The 15,778-nt window shown below is 37.0% G+C and overlaps 1 protein-coding gene across 1 annotated transcript; it reads left to right on the top strand.

Moving 5' to 3' along the window:
- The first annotated feature begins 751 nt into the window (after positions 1-751).
- Positions 752-14,868, top strand: LOC139589502 (programmed cell death 1 ligand 2-like). Its single transcript, XM_071425950.1, has 8 exons — positions 752-811; positions 6,529-6,609; positions 7,232-7,300; positions 8,505-8,867; positions 9,916-10,197; positions 11,510-11,650; positions 12,403-12,444; positions 14,530-14,868. Exons 3-8 carry the CDS (start codon positions 7,246-7,248, stop codon positions 14,604-14,606), a joined length of 960 nt encoding a protein of 319 aa, XP_071282051.1. The 5' UTR covers positions 752-811; positions 6,529-6,609; positions 7,232-7,245; the 3' UTR covers positions 14,607-14,868.
- Positions 14,869-15,778: the final 910 nt, after the last annotated feature.

The raw sequence follows: 15,778 nt of genomic DNA, 5'->3' as shown, positions 1-15,778 counted from the left end.
TCACTCATTATGTCATCATAAATTAAAAGATAGAGTGATGAAAAATGAAAAGATGCGTCCATTGATAAAGCTGCTTGATAGAACAAAATACTTTCATAACGGAAGGAGATCTATCAGTCACTTAATCCAATCTTCCACTCAAAGCAGTGACATCGTAAAAACAATTGCAGAGGCTTTGTCTTGTAAAGTTTGGTGCATTTGTAAGCATGGAGATACACAACCTCACTGAAGTGTTTGATTAGCCTCATAGTGATTTTTTTTTGTAATAACATCAACCTAGATAAAAATTAAGAGGAAATAGATTTTGCAAATATTAGGTAATTGCTTGAAAAATTCTTGTAAAATTAATCTGATGAAAGTAAGAAAATTATGATGAATGTACAGCAGTCCTAGTAAATGCAAGTTCAGATGCCAATGCTGTACACTGCTTTAAATGTTTATAAACCCACTGAAAATCATGGGTATAATCAAAAGCAGAATTTGAGCACATAGATTTTACAGAATGATTTGTATAATTTTGTTGGATGCATGCACATTCTCAGCAATGCAGTGAAGTGATCTCAGTGTACATTCAGCATGAAACTGAAACTAACAATGTCCCGAGAAAAGTCCTTTCAACATAGTCAGGTTTTTATGACATAAAGATTAGCCTACAAGCTGAATAAGATCAGCCTACAAGCTGTGCTATTGGTGCATGTTATACACTGTCATATGACTTGGGTAGTTTCTGCAATTGTGCAAATAGGATAGAGTTTTGGGAATCTTTGCTGTTACATGAATCAGATTGCAATGACCTGCGTAAAGATCTGATGTGAGTATAACACTGATAAAATGCAAATTGATTTTTCCTGTATTTCTGGCTGATGGATTGCAGTTTTTTTCCTAGATTCTTAAGATTTACTTAAGTTTATTTTCAAATTATTACTGGGATACAGACTCTGATTCTGAATGAAAGACTGGATAAGTTCCAGATCCTAAAACACAGGTCCATATAAATTTCTGACCCTAATATTTTTAGAAGTTGAAACTCTCTTACAACTCTATCTTCTCTCATAGGCAAAGGCAGAGGAGTGGTGCTTGGTGAGCCTCTTCAGCTTGTATATGAGGATGTAGCTCTTAGTAAATATTTCATCCTGAATTTCAGGGAGGATTTGAATGGAGAAAAAAACCTCTGTATATATTTGTATCTATATATTCCTCTTTACTTTCTTTTAGTTGTTACTAACATACTACCTGCAGGTTGTTTTGATTGTACAGCAAGTCTGGAGACTTTCACCTTCTGCATCCCAGAAAAAGCATAGGCTATGAAGAGAAGTTCTTGTGCCTCTCTAAGAAGTCTTTCTTTCTGTAGAAGCTAGAGATACAAAAGAAAATTTGCAGTGTATCATGCCAGAGTGTCAGTCTGTATTCAGTAATGCTGCTAACAGCGGAAAGGCTCTGAAAAGTTCTATGATATACACAGCTGCTTTTTAAATGTAACAAAATTTCACCCCAATTCTATCCTAGTATCTATAGAAAAAAAAATTCAGCTGTATTAGAATGATTATATTTGTCATGGAACAAAAAACTGACAGTGGAAAATATTCAACAGGTGACAGTTAAACAATGCAGGGAAAGTGAGAATTCACCGATAGTGTGAGCAAAGGAGGAAGTGAGAAATTATATATCTTCATCTGAAGGCTGAAGGAAGATGGAGAGCAGACTGAAATTATGCAAATAGGCCGTCACGTGTAAACATCAGGAAAAAACCAATTGTCCCAACAATAAATTGCCTGTGTGGCGAGGTGGGCAACAAGGGACTGCAACAAGTGTGCAAAAGACAAGAAGAACACCAGGTGAGGTGGTATTTGGATAAGGCAGGTTTGAGAAAATAAGAACAAGAGATTATGTCCACAAAATACACTGAGACAGGCTGGAGAAATGGCCTTCGAACAAATTTTAATATGCATGGCTAGGATTTTTTATTAAATTCCTGAAATAGGAAAAAAGTGCCTTTTTTCTGATGGTGAGATACGGAACAGTTGTAGTTTGTATGAGTATCTACTGCTTGTTTTTTGTTTATTCTCTTGTTTATTTTCTGACCTAGTATTTTTAAAGTTTTTTCTTTAATTTTTTTGGTTTGTTTCTTTTTTTTAAACTGGACCCTTCCACAGAAAGTAAAATCAGTTTAGCCATTTCATGAAGATGTCAACAAGTTGTGTCTTTTTGCACATGTGAGAGTGTTAAAAGAAAGCTGTTGAGAAAACTTGCTTCCATGCAAGTTTTTGCAAAATGTACAGAAGGCAGGGGAGTTTCTGTAATTAACAGAAAAAGACAAAAGAAACTGTGACTGGGACCATATAATCTTTTGCTGTGTACATAGGTGCATGAGAAGATTGTTTTTTTGAGCATAATACTCCATTTCACACAAGGAGAGTCAAATGGAGCCAAGTCAGATGCCTGTTAACACAGCTTGATTGCTTTTGATTAAGGTGAGTTTGTCATTTTGGATTATTTCCAGAAGGCACTGGCCTGTGCTTAGTAAGGGTACTAGCTTTGCAGTACAATAAGACAGAGAGTGCAGAAGGAGAGGGGTTAGGAAAAGCACAGTCATTACAAAAACATAGCTGATCTCAGCTCACTAACGTTGCAGAGTCTGTCAGCAGAGGAGCAAAAACATTGAATGTAGGAGTGAACAGATCAACTGCAATATGTGTATTTCAAATCTGTAACAAAGTCTACCAGCTCAAGATGTCTCAGGATGCAAGACCACTTGCAAAACCTTTTTGCAGAAGTTTACAGGACAGTTTGTGTGGAGGTGAACACAGGCCAACTGGCCAGCCTGGTGACATTTCCATCCTCCTAGCTCCCAGCTGTGGAGTTCAATGTCCCCACTTCCCTCTATGTTGTAAAAATAATTGTATTATACCTGCTACAACCAAGCAGGATCACTTCAGAAGTGCTGCCAATGGGATACCTTGGTCTCAGGGAAATACAATTCAAAGAAGGGTCTGTCTACCATAGCCATTGAACTTAAAGAGAACCAAGTATCCCTTCCTTAGTCCTTTAATAGTTTGGTATTCCAGAGTGAAATCTGAGAGATTATTGTGAACTTCTGTGTTGATTTGACTCCTGCTTTAAACCTGGAGGAAAGCCAGTGTGCTTGAAATCTTGTTTAGCTTTTCCAATTGGTCTGATTATTCTAGTGGAAGCTATGGATCTAAAAAGCTCTCCTTGCTTAATGCTGCTAAATTTCATTATGTAGACACCAAATGTGTTTACTGTTCTAAATCATCCATTTGCTGGAAAACAAATCTTTTAATAGCTGAAACAATGTTTCCAGGAAAGGGTTTTCCATTATTTATTAGACTATAAGGTCCCTGTATCAGTGACTGTGTCTCTGGTTGTTTTGTTTAGTGAGCAGCACAAAGATTCTCAGGATGTTCAGGATCCTTTGTTAAACTTGTGTTGAGAATAATCATAGAACTACAGAACCATAGAATGATTTGAGTTGGAAGGAACTTTTAAAGGTGATCTACTCCAAACCCCCTGCCGTGTGCAGGAGCAATCATAGCAAGGGTACTAATCAAAGGTAGAGGATCTTACATTAAGATGCTTCTTTTACTTAAGAAAAGCATTATGACCTTTCATGGGTGAAAACAGTAGGATTTAATTTACATTACTCAGATGTGTGTTTCAATCGTTATTACAGTGGAGTAGAATGCAAAATATTCTGTGATCTTCATGTTCCTTTGCTTAAAATACTTCTTGTAAACTTAACATTATGAACATTGTGAGAGTTGTCACTAATGCCAAATCAGTCCTTAACTCTTACCACCAGACTGGTGCCAACCTCAGTTGCCAACGCACTGTGGTGAAAACACACATGAGGGTTTTCTGAAAATAGGATCCAGTAAATAACAATAAACACATACCAAAGAGGTCTATACAAAGCACAGCTACTTAAATGAGCTCCCCAGGCTTTTGCTCAAGAGCTCCACAGCTTAAGCGTGTAGCAGATTGATGTTCATATTTTGCCATCTGTTTCAGTTCCTGAGAGCATCCTTATAACATCCAGTCAAGATAAGCACCTTTTCACTTCTGTCTGTAGAATGGAATAAATTCTATACATTATTTTGAAAATTGAATCATATAGTTGCATGGAGCATAGAGCTTGTACAGTTGGAAATGGGAGTCTAAATTTTCCAAAGGAACAAGAAATGTCCTTCTCACTCCTTACAGAAGGATTTTGGACAACCACTAAAGATTTTGTACGAAGTAAGGCCAAAAATTACCCATTTTTTTTAGACAAGTGTTATAAACCCTCTGAATTAGTGAGCTGGGACCAGGGTTAAAGTTACTGGCATGATCAATGGAATGAATCAAGAGGAGAAAACAATACTTAGTATAATTTCCATCTTTGATGGAACTTCAGCAATTTATTATCATTACCATCTGGATTTCAGTCAGCATTCATTAAGAAAATTTACCAGAATATATTGCTTGTGGCCCAATGAAGTCAAGTATGGTTTTCAACTTTGTACTTTCAGTAAAAGCAAAAAAGCTGTACAAAGAGAAAATATTATATTCCTCATTTTCCCTGATCATTGTCATACTTTTGTTTTCATTGGTCATGTTCAAACTTTGTCTTGGGCCCCAAATCTTCATTGAAACTATTACAACTCTTAAAAAGCCATGATGATCTTTAGATGTTTGATGTGATGCTTTTTACCACCTCAATTATCCAAGGTTTTTACGACTTAACTCTCATAATCACAGAGCACTGTGTGATAACTTGCTTTTTCTTCTGCAGATTGGTCTGGGAAATCAATTTACTGACTTCATCTGAATTGGTCTTGAAATGTCATGCTACTTCATACTGTTCTCAGATGTGTATTTTCAATTCCTCACTTTGCTGTAAGATGCATTAAGTACTAATTTTTATGGCACAGTGTTCCTTCTTTTATCCCTGTGAATTTGTAACAGGCATATGATGAATACATTTTAGAAGTGGCCTTTTTCTTAACAGAAAAACAAAAGACTTTAGCATAAGCTTAGGATAAGTTAGGATAGTTGTGTACAAGGACTGTTGAAGAGCAGGGCATGACATATGTTTTCTGAAAAGCAGGGAGAACATGGGGGCTATTCTGTTACACCATGAATGGTTAGTAGTGCAAGCTCAGAAGAAATCACCCTCTAGATGCTGGTGCAGGCTTTTCTATGGAAGTGTGTCAGAGCCACATGATGAAGTTGCATGGGTAAATTGCACAAAGATCGCACAGCAACTTGATGTCTGCTTGTGAGATTATGGAAATAAGGAAGGATGCCTTCTAATACAGATCCTTGCTGACAAATCCTTGATCTTTCTAATACACATCTGTGCTAATAGATCTTTGATCTTTTTAATACAGATCCTTCCTCCCTCCCACAAGCATTCTGTGACTGCTTTCAGTATCCCAAGTTAAAATGTTCTAATATTTGTTTTCTTTTGTGTATTTATATTACGTGTAATGCTTTTCTAAAACGAATCCCTCTGGTCAGACAAGATTTTCTTGATATGTAATAATTATGATTATCTGCTGGGGCAGATTGTGTATCTTCTTATTTTTACTATCAGTAATATGTGTATTTTTGAAAATACTATCTCCTACATTAAAAAATAAACATCTCTGCATTTTCAATGTACTCTAGATGATAAAAAGAGAGCAGAATACCTAAAATGTCTCACATAAGATTAATCCAAGGATCTAAATATTGATGAGAAATAGTTTCATTCTTCATTCAGTCTATCTTCTAATAGGTAAGCTGTGTGGAGAAGTGAGTGTAGTAGGAGATGAAGGATGGTAAATAGTAACAGTCTTTACTTCTGCATCTGGAAGATAGAGATACTGATGGTATTTATTAGCTCCTTTCTCACACAGCCATAGTAATTATGATTCATCATGTATTAAATACCTTTGATAAAGGTAACTAGCTTTCATTTACATGTAATAAGTCTGCTTACAGTAGTTTGCATATAAACCTTTATTTGTGACATCACATCAAAAAGTCCCATAATTTTGCCTGCTAATTTGCTAAGCTTTGAGCTTCATTTTCCAAGATACTGAAAGCTCAAGGGTAGAAGCAATGAGAGAAATGCAGCACCAGAGAAAATTTGAACCAGAATGTTTCAAGCTGAGCCCACAAAAGAATAGGGAAGTAAAATTAAACCCCTCCTCCAGTAAGTCTAGCTCTGGGGAAGTCTAAAATTGCTCCTTCTCTTCTTTACTTCCTTGTAGCTTATTTCTGGGTCTTATTCACTATTTCTTTTCAGATTATACTACATGTTAACAAGCTTTATTCAAAGTAATTCTTCTGTCTTTTCTATTATCTCATAAGTTTTGTTATGAATTTTGCCTCTGGTGCTTCTTTGTTGTTTGGATTTTTTCCTCTTTTTAGTTATGTTGGTCTGTATACAGTAGTATGAAAAAATATGTGATAGTTTGCTTGCTACTGGAACACAAATACATTCACTCTAAAACTGTACTTTCTTCTTTTGTATTATTCCAGGGATGATGGTTTACTATCAGTAATACAAGGCGATTTGTACACATCAGACATTGCCATATGTAAAGTGAAAGAATAGCAGCAGTAAGTCTTCATTCTAATCCTTTCTGAAGCAAACTTCAATTTACCCATCCTGAGATTTCCACTGCCTCACAATGTGTTCAGGGATTTCCTGGTCTTTAGGTTTAAGGCAATAGGAAACTGCAAAATACCCCATGCAAAGCAAAGCTGAAACAAAAGCAGGGTTAAAAATCTTGTAAACTGGATCATGTACAGACAGTTATAACATCTGCTTGTGCTTGTTCATGAATCTCTCCTACATGGGAGAAGTCAATTGCAATTGATTATTATTTGTGGATAGTAAAAAATATAAAAGCATTTCCCTGTCAGACTATTTGAAACTGCCTGCAAGCTACAGATCCTGAAAATGTCATGACTGAAGTTGTGGAATTGTTTCATTTCTCTTTATTGCCACTGTTTCATTGCCATTGGTTCATATTCTTTGTGTGTGCATGAGTTGCTCTAATACAGATTTTCCTAGCTTCTGCTGGTAGCCTAGAGTTTGTTTCTTTTTTTGCTGTTTATGAGCTCTGATGGATTTTAAAGGCTAGCATGGCTCTGATCTGCCTCAGCAGAAGGTTAGTTGTTGCAAGTTCTAATGCAATTCTTTATTTCTTTGCAATTCTTTGCAAAACTTTTATTTCAGATCTACCTGAGAAAATGTTCCAAATCCTCACAATACTGTTGCTGAAAATACAGATCTCCATGGTTTCAGGTAAGAGAGAAACTGCTTTTCAGTTCCAGTAACAGAACTAATGCAGCTTTTAGCATGTGGGCTTCAGCACCTCCAGCAATACTTGCATGAATGGTCAGTAATGTCTGGAGCCTCTGCTTTCTATCTTATAGAAGGCACAGGCACTGACTGAGCACAGGACAGGTGTCTGTCACTTTCCAGAGTCAGGGAACATATTGTGTATTGGCAGCTGAGATGTCCAGCATCAGTGGCATGGCTGTGAGAAGGAGAATGACCAAAGCAACCAATGCCCACTGGCAAGTGTGAGATGGTGTGAAGTATAATCACTTGTTTTCCCCTGTTCATGCCTGCAGCAGAAGCAGCTTGGCTAAAACCCAGAAGGAGCTAGGCACTTTTTCACAAAATTTTCTCCCTTGCTACAGTTGCATGGACTTCTCTTTGCAGTGTCACTACCAACACTTCCAAGTGCTCCTGAATTGTCTACCAATACATAGCACATCCAATATGGAAAGTAGTAACAAAGTATATTGAATGATGTATTAGAAATAACCATATCAAGTACACTTTAAAATGGCAACCTATTGATAACAATATTAATTTCAGATTGGGTGAATGGCTGAGATTATTTTGATATGTTTTCTGCAATACTGTTGCACATATCTGAGAAAACACATGAGATCAAATGATACTCACATGGTTCCAGGTTTGTGGTGACTGTAATTGCTACATAGCAATTTTGAGCTATACACATTTATCCAGTGCAACTCTGTTTAACAGGAACTACACTGGTATTCCTTCTTGTAAAGGATAGTGACATTAGATTTACAATTTCCACAATTAATTGTTGCTTTTATTACAACCTTAGGACATGTAAGAGACCATATCACAGTTTGATAAAAATGGTACCCGTGTAATCACTGGCCTAGCCTTAAGTTACTCAAAAAATGCAAAAAAAACTCAAAAAACAAACAAAACCCACCACCAAAAACTTGGTCACTCTGCCCTCATCTTTCAGACTCTGTAATCAATACAGAATATAGATGATTTGCTATTATTACTATATGGTAAAAATATTAGCGTGAATATGAACAAAAAATGCTTAAAACTTTTAGTCAAATCAGTAGCCATATACCCCTGACTGTGTGACACAGTTTTGCTCAACTTTAAAGAAAATCAGAACATATTTTGATGAAACAAATGAAACTGTTCTCTTTTCCATACATAGCTTTATTTACAGTTGAAGTTCCTCAACCGCTCTACACTGCAGAGTATGGGAGCAACGTGACCATGGAATGCAGATTCCCTGTGAATGGCTCAGTGGATCTAAGACTTCTGACTGTTATTTGGGAGCAGAAAAGGCAGGGCTTGTTGAAATCAAAAGAGGTGTGCACCTTCCGCAATGGGAACGCACTCTGTCCATCTCAACATCCTGATTATGTAGGAAGAGCATCACTTCTGCACAGTGAACTGAAGCTGGGACGAGCCATCCTCCAGATCACCAATGTTAAGATCACAGATGCAGGATCATACCTTTGTCTCATTGACTACCAGGGCGTGGACTACAAATACATTGCTTTGGATGTAAGAGGTGAGGGGTTAAATTAAATCTAATTGTATGCTCGTTGAGATGTCTCTACTAAATTCCTACAGGCTTGTAGAAATTGGTTAATCTGAAGGAATTTGTTGCTAGTTGTCCCACCAAGACTTTGTGCTCAGCCCCCAGCTGAACCAAAACAGTCGTCTTAGTGGTGCCTAGCCTTTCAACAGCTGAGCCCCTCCCGGAGCACCTGGTGCAGGGGAGGGACAACATCTGTTCTCCTTCCATCCTTCTTTCTACAGCCTTCTTCTCCAGTGCCACCACCTCACTCGTCTCCTTTGATCCCCTTATTGGGCCACCCTCTGGTCATTCCAAAAAGTTTCTCAGAGATGCTTTGATACACTTATGAATCCAGCTGCAATGACCCAAGTGGCTGGGGATTCCCCAAGTGACTACATTTCCCAGAGCAAGGACATGTGATTTTCTGTGTCCATTGAAGCCAAATGGGCATTAGTAATAAACGTATATGTTAATGGAAAGTAAGACAGTCTAGATCTTTGAAAGATTTTTGGTGTTTCCCACTAGTTGCATGTCTGTGTGATGCAAGGCAGCATTCATTTCCCACCCAGATATTTAAATAAAAATATTTATCAAATGCAAAAATGGACACAGACATTCTTAAGACCCACATTAGTTCCTATGAAAAGTCAATTCTTTTTCTAATATGATGAAAACATTACACTGTTTATAAGCTACGGTAAAACAAACATGAAATCAGGCTTTCTGGAAGTGGCATATTCTAAAAGTGAAAATAAGTCCCATAAGATTCCACTTGTCTCTTCTGTCTTAATAAATCATAAATTTAGTGTCAACTGTTGCCCTGCATAAACACACTGAAGTGTGTTCTTTTGCTGTAGGCACGGTAAAGATTGAATAATTCATTTTGCATTATTCTACAAAAAATCCTTCATCATTTTAAATAAGTGTTCCACAGATATAGCCAGAGACAATGCATAGGATTAAAAGGAAGCAGGGAAAGTGAAGTGGGAAAATGACTGTTGTTGCATACAACAATTTCACTCAAAAACTTCTCATGCAGCATCTTACAAGAGAATAAATACTCAAGTAATGAGAATACCAGGTGAAGACAAGTTTGTTTTTATATGCCAGTCAGAAGGCTTTCCTCTGGCAGAGGTTTTCTGGCAAAATGAGAACTTCAATCTCAGCGGATCTGCAAATACTACCTATACACTGACTGCAGATGGTCTCTACAATGTCACCAGCATCCTGACATTCAAACCAAATATGAGTGAGAACTACACGTGTGTCTTCTGGAATAAAGAACTGAATGGAGAAACTTCAGGTCACTTTTCCACTTTAGGTTCGTATGACCTTGAACTTGTACATGGCAGTGTTCATACATATATCATGTGCTATGCTCTATCACTGGAGTTCAGTTCTAGAAATCAGTGCAATATTGATTCTTGGTTAACTGAACAAGTCAGTATTATTTGTGTCTTTGAAGTCTCAGCTAGCTTCCACTCCAAAAAACCAGTCTGTATTTTTCTGTATATTTTAATTTTAGAGTAGCTTTCCTTATTTTCCTGCCAATACAGAGGGAATTTTTTCAGCTGCATGGTCATCTTCCTTGATGGTCTCCTACTTAATTGTTCTATCTAGCTGTCTACCTTGACTTCAGCAAGGCTTTTGACACGGTCACCCCTAATACCCTCATGGCTAAGCTCAGGAAATATGGATTAGATGAACAGGATCGAGAACTGGTAAATTACAGAGTCCACAAGGTCATGATCAGAGGAATAAAGTCCAGATGGAAGCCTGCTGTCAGTGGCATTTCCTAAGGATCAGTACTGGGTCCAGTCTTATTCAATTTATCAACAACCCAGACAAAGGAATCAAAAGCACTCTCCACAGGTTTGCTGGTGACACTAAACTGGGTGCAGTGACTGATCCACCTGAAGGCATGGACCTTGATTAGCTGGAGGGTTGGGCAGAGAGAAATCTAGTGAGGTTGAACAGAGTCTAAGGTCCTGCACCTGGGGAGGAATTGCCTCGTGTGCCAGCACAGGCTGGGGCTGATATCTGTGAATTGGATGGAAGGACCTAGGAATCCTGGCAGACAAAAGGCTCTCCATGAGGCAGCCAAGAAAGCTAATGGTATCCTGGGGCACATTAGGAAGGACATTGCCAGCAGGTTGAGGCAGATGATCCTGCTCCTTTACTCAGCAGTAGTGAGGCCACATCTGGAGTGTTGTGCCCAGTTCTGGGCTCCTCAGGACACGAGAGAGAGGAGGTACTGGAGAGGGCTCAGCAACAGCCACAAGGATGATGAGGAGACTGAAGCATCTCTCTTATGAGGAGACACTGTTTAGTTTGGAGAAGACTGAGAGGAGGTCTCATCAATATATAGAAATATTTCAAAGGCAGATGCCAATAGGATGGTAACAAACTTAAACCCCATACAAATGAAAGATTTGACTGGCTTTTTTAAAGGCTTTTCACAGTAATAATTCAGAACAAATTATTCATAATATGAGTGTAAATCACTATGTTGATAAATTTTACAAATCCTTTGTTCAGTCAGAGCAAGACTTTGGAGGAACAGAACCAATAACTTGAGAAACAATGCCTGTTTTGTAAGTTATAAATTTACTCTCCTTTAATGTTTTTAACAGCTTTAATGAGTACACAGTATAGTGGACAAAAATTCCGGATTTCTTTAATCATCCCCATATGTGTGACTGTAGCTGTCCTACTCTCTGCACTAATAATATTTCAGAAGAGAAAATCATTCAAGAATGAGCAACCCAAAAAAGGTACATTTTACTTCAGATAGTGAAACTTTTCACTATTTCTTTACTTTTTCCTGTGAACAACCTTGAGGAAATTTTAATAAGGCACATTTGCATGACTTCAGTCACATTTTATTTCTAGATGACAAGAGGGTAGAATATGAGATCTTGGACAATTTTAATTGGGTTTTATTTTCCTCACTGTGTTACTTATGTGAGACAAGGTGTACGGAAAGATACATTTTTAAAGCTGACCAGTTAGTATTCTGTACAGAGCACAAACTTTGCCTTGAGTGAGGACTGTAAAAGCATAGTTTGAACAGTGTTTTCTTCATAGCTACAAAGACACTGTGGCTACAATATATTACACAGAATTTTTATTTTTCAACTCCATTATGGCTCTACAACTAAAATGGTGCGATACAGGACTATTGCAGTATTTTCTTCCTTGTTTGCATGTGCAGTAGTACAAAACTAATAAAGCTAGTATTTTCTTGCACATGAACAGACTCCAGTAAACCAGACTATATGTATTTATAGTCATGAAAGGAGAGTCTTAACATTATGACTTCAGAATTTGATTCAAGTTTTGTAAAGTTTTTGATTCAAGTTTTATAAAAGAAATGTAGAGAAGTTTATTTATTTGATATTATTTAATAACAACTGTACTTACAGCTCAGTTTAATCTAAAGATTTGTTGAATAGTTATAGTTACAATATAGTTCTTTCAAATCTAGAAATGTTTATGCTAAATTTGTATATATTTACTTTAACAGACAGGAAAAGAAAACTGAACCCTAATGCAAAGGATGAGAACAGTAAGTCATAGGCAATTTTTAAAATTTACATTTACAGATTTTTCCTTCTTACATCTAAAATCTTAAAAAATATGTAGATTGAAACCTAAATAATGTTACATCAGAATAGAGGGTAGTTTTGAGTTTTAAGTTTTGAGTTAAAAACTCTTTTATTCTTGAGTTTTTAAAAAATGAAGTTTCTAAAGTTTTGACTTTCTCTTGGGCAATGCAAAAAATTATAAATATTGGTTCCCTTTCACTGAGGTACCAATACCTTTCATATTCAACTCAGCACACACCTCTGTATACTAGCTGGGGTTCTAGTAGTCTTGGCTGAGAAGGATACTCACAGAAAGCTGGTTGTTTTGGATAGCATCAAGATTTTTGTGGCAATAGTCTGTTATACTTTTAGCTCAGGCTACAGGTTTTAACAACAAATAAAATGATACCTCATTTATCTGGAATATTATATAATCTCCTAGGCTACTTCTTGTCTTATGAGAATCTGACTTGCCAAGACATCCAGAAATTTTTACGTTTCAGAGGGAAGACAATACCTAAAAAACTGTCAGGATGCATCTAACTGTTCCATACTAAAACTAAACTGAAAAAAAAAAAGATATGACCATAGAAAACCATAAATCAATATGACAAGAAAAGTCTTAACATACCTACTGACATAAATCAATTTTGTTACCTAGAGACAACAGTTTGACAGTCTAATGCACTGTGAGGTGAGAGGCTGTGGCCAGTGTTAGGTACAGAGGTACTTGGTTCAGCCATAATTCCCTTGGTGTCCAAGCAGACCCTCACATAGTGAATTGAGGTCAGCCCTGAGGCTGCCAAGGAGGACAAATGGAGTAATACTGTGATGCAGCTAACCAAGTGAACACAGAGACAACTCAGGGCTTTTCCAAGGACAGGATTTTTTTGAGAATCCACCCATATTTCTCACTGCTAAAAAAATACATGAAAAAGTCACCAGCTTAAAAAATAAATTTTGTAGGTGAAAGCTAGAGATTGGATGAAGAGAGCATGAATTCGCTGATTTCCAAATCACCTCAGGTTGTCATGTTTGCATCTTAACTGTGTTTGATCCACTCCATCAGTAGATATTACAATTGAAACAACACTTTCAGAAAGACGCTTCCACCTTCCAGAAACCTTGCTGCAGGCAAAGTCTCATTCTTATTTTTCATGTGACAGTGTGAAACTTCAGTGGCATCATGCCATGCACTAATGAACACAAGCTCAAGGCAAGCAGCATTCTGGAGAACAGCGTTGGTGCATGTCCAGACATCATTCCATGGCATATTGTCCGAGCATAGCTTGGCTTCCCCTGGCTTTTTGTATTACTTTTGTATTTTTCCACTTTGTAGCCTCTTCTGTGCACTTAGTGAAATGAAGAAATTAAAGGAGACAAGGCCATTTTTTGTGGTTTTACTTCTTCATTTTAATGACAAAAAAACTTTGTCTTACTTGCAACATGCAGTAAGTCAGATGACAAACATTTATATTTCTCAGCATTGGATGTTTTTAAGAAACCCTGGAAAGAACCTTTTTTCCATGATGAGTAGGTAGTTGAAGCATAAAGCCACAGATACTTTACCACAGTGCCTTGGAAATGACCCATACAGTCCTGGTTACAGTAACAAGGACTGTTAATGTTACCAGTTTTAACTTACAGCTCAAGCTGTATCAGAACCGAATATATAGGACACTTAAACTCATCGCTGAAGTCCCAGTTCTGCACACTTTTAATCACATGCACATATTTACTGACAATGATTACCATGGATGCTCTCTAAACAGATTTCAGTTTTGTTATTTCATTTATATGGCTGAAAATGAGTGATAGCTTTGTTGTAATAGAAAATTCAGACTTTGGACTAGAGATGAAAGAGGTAATTCTTTCCTGGGAAAAGATCCCATGTTCTTTTAAATTATAACAGCTTTAAGGAGCCATGGTAACTTCAGCATGATAGTCTCCTGATAACCAGGAGACTGAGCTTTCACTCTTTACGACTCAGTTGTTAAAATCAGGCTTTTTATACTTAAATCACTGCAGATTTTTAAACTAATACTATTGCATTTTCTTTCTTTAAGGTGATGATTTTAACTCTCAGGCTTTATACTTGTCAACTGCCACAGCTTCAAGAGACAGTGGGAGTGTAAGTCCGTGAAAATTCTTCATCTACGTGCCATAATTTGCACTTTTTCCATCAGTTTTTGGGGACTTCAAAAGAAAATTACAGCACTTTAGCCTTAGGATAAAAAGTGGACACATGGGGATGTATTTACACTGCAGCGATGGAAAGATATGCCTCCTCAGATACCGTATCTTCTTGAAGTTACTGAGAACTATGCTGTCACGAAATGCGGTTTACCACTGTGGAGAGGTCAGCTGAGAGCATTTGATACACTTTACTTTTGGACTTACTGTTGCTCAAGGGATTTTTCTTTAAGAATGCCTTTATCAACTGTTCCAGTATCAGGAATGGTGCTTGGAGTAAAAAGTCTTGTGGAATTTGAATAAAAGCTGTAAATGCTATCTTACGTCAATTATCTTTCTGTTGGAAGCATCATTACATGCCCATATCCCATTTCCAAATTTTCTAACACATTAAACTGCGTATTACCAGAAGTACCCTCTCGCATCAGTGTATGCACTTGTATAACTTGTATCATTGCAACAGCTAGAAGATAGTTCATATCAAGAGCAATAAGAGGTTGAAATTAAATAAAATGACAGACAAAAAAAAAAAAAAACCAACCCAATACTAGCAATAAGTCAACATTATGTTGCATAAGAGAATTTTAATGTCTATATAAAACCTCACAAATAAGTCAGGTAAAAAAACATGAACTGTGATATTGTGCTACATAAAAAGTTTCAAATTTGAACTGATTATTCAACAGAATTTTCTTTAGGAGGAATTTGGAAGCAAAAGTGAAAATGAAGCTCAGATAGATTTCTGCACTGGTAATTTTTAGACAGTAATTTTGCCTTTGTTCAGATGAAGAAGTGAGTCTTTTCCATGCCAGGCTGCTTTGCTTCCTAGTACTGGAATGCCAGATTTGGGAAAACATCCAAAATGAAACACCTTTTCCTCTTAGTCAGTCATGAGATAGTGAAGCAAGGGCACTCGGTAAGTTCTGTCATATTGTTTTGAAAGACCAGTGGCTTTGGTAAGCTGTGTTTTCTACTAAAATAGATGTAACAAGATTGAAGAAAGGTGTTCACATGGAAGCTACTTCTCTTATGACCTTGCTCTTAGAAGAGTTCCACTGATTGAAGCTTTTGCATAGCAATTACTCTGAATTTGGATGGGAACTGCTTCTCCAGTGTCACTTT

This window comes from Agelaius tricolor, unplaced genomic scaffold (genome assembly GCF_023055355.1).
Source record: "Agelaius tricolor isolate 1412-34295 unplaced genomic scaffold, bAgeTri1.0.p SCAF_4, whole genome shotgun sequence".
Lineage (NCBI taxonomy): Eukaryota > Metazoa > Chordata > Aves > Passeriformes > Icteridae > Agelaius > Agelaius tricolor.
The sequence above is the reverse complement of the archived record's forward strand: the minus strand, read 5'-3'. Positions and strand labels throughout refer to the sequence as shown.

Excerpts from the sequence above, each read along its gene's own strand:
- LOC139589502 (XM_071425950.1), top strand. The coding sequence starts at position 7,246 with ATGTTCCAAATCCTCACAATACTGTTGCTGAAAATACAGATCTCCATG. Across the intron at positions 8,868-9,915 it reads CATTGCTTTGGATGTAAGAG|CATCTTACAAGAGAATAAAT; the intron begins GTGAGGGGTTAA and ends CTTCTCATGCAG. Across the intron at positions 10,198-11,509 it reads AGGTCACTTTTCCACTTTAG|CTTTAATGAGTACACAGTAT; the intron begins GTTCGTATGACC and ends TGTTTTTAACAG.